The sequence below is a fragment of the Neodiprion pinetum genome, chromosome 6, assembly GCF_021155775.2.
Source record: "Neodiprion pinetum isolate iyNeoPine1 chromosome 6, iyNeoPine1.2, whole genome shotgun sequence".
In the NCBI taxonomy this organism is placed as follows: domain Eukaryota; kingdom Metazoa; phylum Arthropoda; class Insecta; order Hymenoptera; family Diprionidae; genus Neodiprion; species Neodiprion pinetum.
The window spans coordinates 11,145,173-11,149,558 of NC_060237.1; the positions used below are offsets into that span (position 1 = coordinate 11,145,173).

General features: G+C 45.2%; 1 protein-coding gene across 1 annotated transcript; it reads right to left on the reverse strand.

Moving 5' to 3' along the window:
- Positions 1 to 998: 998 nt before the first annotated feature.
- On the reverse strand, positions 999 to 3,196 carry Grp (glycine-rich cuticle protein). Its single transcript, XM_046631788.2, has 3 exons — positions 3,112 to 3,196; positions 1,657 to 2,316; positions 999 to 1,495 (listed from the first exon to the last, which is right to left on the reverse strand). The coding sequence occupies exons 1-3, from the start codon at positions 3,124 to 3,126 to the stop codon at positions 1,223 to 1,225; spliced, it is 948 nt and encodes a 315-aa protein (XP_046487744.1). The 5' UTR covers positions 3,127 to 3,196; the 3' UTR covers positions 999 to 1,222.
- Between the last annotated feature and the right edge of the window lie 1,190 nt (positions 3,197 to 4,386).

Sequence of the window (4,386 nt, forward strand, 5' to 3'; positions counted from 1 at the left end):
GGTGAGTGTGCGCGCGCCGTCGCGCCATCGGAATTTCAAACGTCGAAACGCGAACAGCGTATGCAGACAGAATCTGCCTTATATCAACGAGAACGGTGATCGCTCAACAGATGTCCCGGTTTTTGAAGGAGGCCGTTGGCTAACCTTTCGAAAGTATATTTTTTGATCTTTGTTTTTTTTTATCAGGTGGTCCCCTTCCTCTTCGTTCGACTTCTATTTTCTCTTTCTCTCTTTCTCTTTTTCTTCTCGTTGTTTACACCTTTTTGTGGGTCTTGACGAAAAAATCAAGTCCTTCTTGTGAAAGTTGCCCCCTGGCAACGTGGGCTGCTGCAAGACGCGCGTGTGTAACGTGGAGCGCGATAAACCTCGGGTTGTATGGATATTATCCACGTACGTGTACGTAATAAGCGTATTAAGACGAGACTCGAGGCGATCGCCGCGGTAAATTTCATTTGTTTTCTTATTCAATGGTGTACGTAGGTCCGTACGATTCATGGCGCGAGTTACAAGCTGGACGTGGTTTCAATTTACCAGGGTTAGGGTACAGATGTAGGGTGAGCGGCCTACATGAGTCAGGCAATCACGCTTCTCACTTTCGCTCATTCCTCCCCAAGTATCCTTTTATGGACTTTTAGCTTGCGTTCTACGATTTTACTCCTTTATTATTGATATGTTCTTTTTCTACCTGTTTCAGCTATCCGGCAACAGTTTCCAGCAAGGTTACTACCGTTCAACTAATTTTCAGCAAATTTCCACTTGAGACTGCAATAGCTACTGGAGCGATTATAGTTTTCGAATAGCTGTGAATGTACAGATTTGCGTGCAGGTGAAAATATTGTTGATTAACATCATTGGGCCTTGCGACGAATGCATATGCATACAGTACATATACATACATAGTAATTGAATACATTTTTTAATTTTTATGTAAAACTACATAAAAAAGCTTTATTTCGCCACCGTTTTCTTGCAAAAAATATGTATAAAAAACATCATCATCATCATCATCCTCTCATCATATTCGCTTATATAATACAGTCGTATAAAAATAATAGTGTATTCGTTTCGTATAATTATATTACAAATGGGAAACGAGACTGGGATTGGGCGAGTCCCGGGCCTCGTCCCTGTGTGTCTGTGTACGTGTGAGCATCGCGAGTTCGTATGAGTGGGATTTGGGGGTCTTAAAGGCTGGGGAAAAGGGACCGCGAAATATAGTTGACTAGTAGGGGCCTGAGGCACCAGGGGGGCCGTAGTTTGAGCTCGGTCCGCTGGGGCCGCTGCCTCCGCCGATCGATCCGTGGCCGTCGCTGCCGCCGTGACCGCCGCCAATACCGCCGCCGATACCACCGCCGTGACCGCCGCCGATTCCGCCGCCGATTCCACTGTCGAGTCCTCCTCCGATTCCTCCGCCGATTCCTCCGCCGATTCCTCCGCCGATTCCTCCGCCGATTCCACCGCCGATTCCACCACCACCGCCGGACGTGACCTCTTTCTAAAATGGAAAAATATCAGGCCCCAGGACCGTTAGCTTTGTTCAACGAGTTGAATCCACCTTACATACTTATTATAAAGCTAAACTCGGAGAAACTCTGCAAGGAGTGCAACATTCGTGTTCTCAATTCCCTGCCAGCGCGACTTTTTTTTTCCACTCACCTGGGTCTTGTACTTGATGAAGTAGACCTCTGGCTTGCTGGGCTGGGTGGGAGCGATGGTTGGCAGATTGATTTCTGGCGCCTCATCGGGTTTCTTGACCAAAACGTAGATGAGGGTCTTCTGCTCGTCCTGTTGCGGCAGAGCCGGGATGACGGGGGCGGTGGGGGTGGGTGGGGTTGGGGCCTTAATGAAGATGATTTTGTAGTGCTTCTGTGGGGGCGCTGGGGGCAAGATAGGCCTGGAGGGTCTGTCTTCGGGCGCCTCTGGGGGTGGGACGTGGACGTAGATGTGCTTCTGGATGAGGGAGCCACCGCCGCCTACGGCGCCGCCTCCGAATCCGCCACCGAATCCACCCCCAAATCCACCGCCTGATCCGCCGAACGAGCCGCCTCCTCCGGAAATACCGCCGAACGAGCTGCCGCCTCCAAACGAATGGCCTCCGAAACCTCCGGAGCCGCCGGAGCCTCCGAAGCTTGTGAAACCGCCACCTCCGCCGCCGCCGCCATGGCTGCTTCCGAGGCTCAGACCGCCTCCGCCGATTCCACCGCCGAGGCCAAGTCCTGCCAGTCCTCCACCGGGTGCGCCGTAGCTTCCGCTAGGCTGAGAGTAAGAGTAACCGGCCTCCGGCCGTGCCATAGCCACCGCGGCTAGCGCCACGATCTGAAAATATTTAAGATTAGGTTAGGTTTGACGTTAATTTCCGGTTCGAGGTGTGAAGAAGACATTTTGGCGATTCGATTTTTTTTCCGATTGAAAGAATTAGACGAAAAACAACCCGGGCTTTCTTTCAGGTTCGTTTTTTGTCTCGTGTGACATGATAAAAGAGTGTGTAATTATTCGTCGGAAGTACACGTCCGGTTTAGTGCCGGTTCACCGAAGATGATTCCGTCGACCCGGAACTGCACCCGGCAGCGGGAGGTGAAAGTGAAGTGACTATAAGAAAATATAATACTCGATTTGTTCTTCTTAGTAAAAAAAAGGTTGAGTATTTTCTTCGTTAAATAACGAAAATCACAAATTTACACGTATATTCCTGTGCGAGTAAGTGAAAGAGAACAAGAGTGAGTGATAATTTTTTTCACAGATTATAAGAAAAATCTGTTTTTCGCAATCTTTTTCGTTTCAGGTTCTTTTTTATTTCGAAATTCTGCACTTCGTTATTATTTTTCACAAGCCATATAATCCGTCTCGTTCCTGATTTGTTGTTAAATAATCCTCAGAATATTTTGAGAGTATCCTTCCTTCCTTCCTTCCGACGAAGACGACGAAGAAGTTCGTATGGTTAATCTCTCGTTATACGTTTATTATCTTCCGTCACATGCACCGCGATTCGTCAGTGTAATTATTATCGTTGCTTAGCGGATGGGTAGAGGATGAGAAAAGAAAAAACGAAACAACGAGAACAAACACGTTGCCGTAGCTTCGAGGATTCCGTTGAGTATACGATGTACTCACCATGAATGCTCTCATGGTTGCTGCGGTTCCTTGATTTGAGGACTGATGCTCCGTGGATGTCTTGAGGCCCCCTTTTATACAGACTAGGCCCCACTCGCTCCGACCCATCACCCATGAGATGCGGTAGAGTTATTGCAAATCCAGTCATTGTTCGTTTATTTATTTACATCTGTTAGAGTGGTCGGAAAAATTTGAAAAAAAATCCGTCATAACTGCACTTCGTTTTCCAATAAATGAAATTTATTCGAAAAATTTATCAGTGAGATTTACACCTTTAGCGGCAATGCATTCTTTGAATAGAAAGTCATCATTTAAAAAACACCGCATCTTCACTGTAGAGCCACTCGAACGAGAGGTGTCGCACAAAACTTGGATTTTAATTCTTTAATTGAGAGTCAGCCAGCAGTCTTCTTTCTTTCTCAATTTCTCTTCAAACATCTCATTACCTCTCTCCCTCTCTCTTTCTGTCTCTCTCTCTCTCTCTCTCTCTCTCTCTCTATCTATCCATTTTTCTCTAATTCTCTTACTCTCTAACTTTTCACCTTAATTAAGCCGATATCCAAAACAGCTCGATTATTACCTAGACGATTGGGGAAAAAATTGTTTCAGTTAAAGAACAACAAAAAAATATGAAATTTACGACCTAAATCGAAAGTTAAGTGAAAATTTTTTGATGCAAATTCGTAGAATAATTCGGTTAGATCGGGTGAAAGGCTCCATATTATGAAATCATGGTAATACTGTGTATCTTTCTAGTGGCAAGTTATCGCCAACGTACGCACCTTTTTGTATTCCAACGTATTACGAGACTATTTAAGATCCGCAGGAGTGAAGAGGCTCACTGACCTTGTACCACTCTCGTTCATACGTAATTAAAGGAAACTTAATTACGATCTATTTGTTGTACGGCAATCGTTGCATGCAGGGTATAATTCGAATAAACGTAGGTACCCGTGAAGGTTTATACCTAATCTATCTTGCGAAACAAAAGACAAAAAAGAGCAGTAAATAAAAAATCACCGGACATCTAGTTGTCTGTAGAAAGGCGTCGAAATACATCTGACCCGGTTATATTCATTTATTCTGGACTCGCGCTATCATGCTCAGTTTTTAATATAATTACCAAGACAAAAATAAAAAATAAAACTAAAAAGCAAAAAGCTGAGGACCAGCTCGCTTGCACGCCTAATTGCACACGGATTGATGAAACGAACTTCGACTTATCGATTTCCCTGCGGTGTAACTCTGGATTCCGATTGATTTAAAACTAATTTA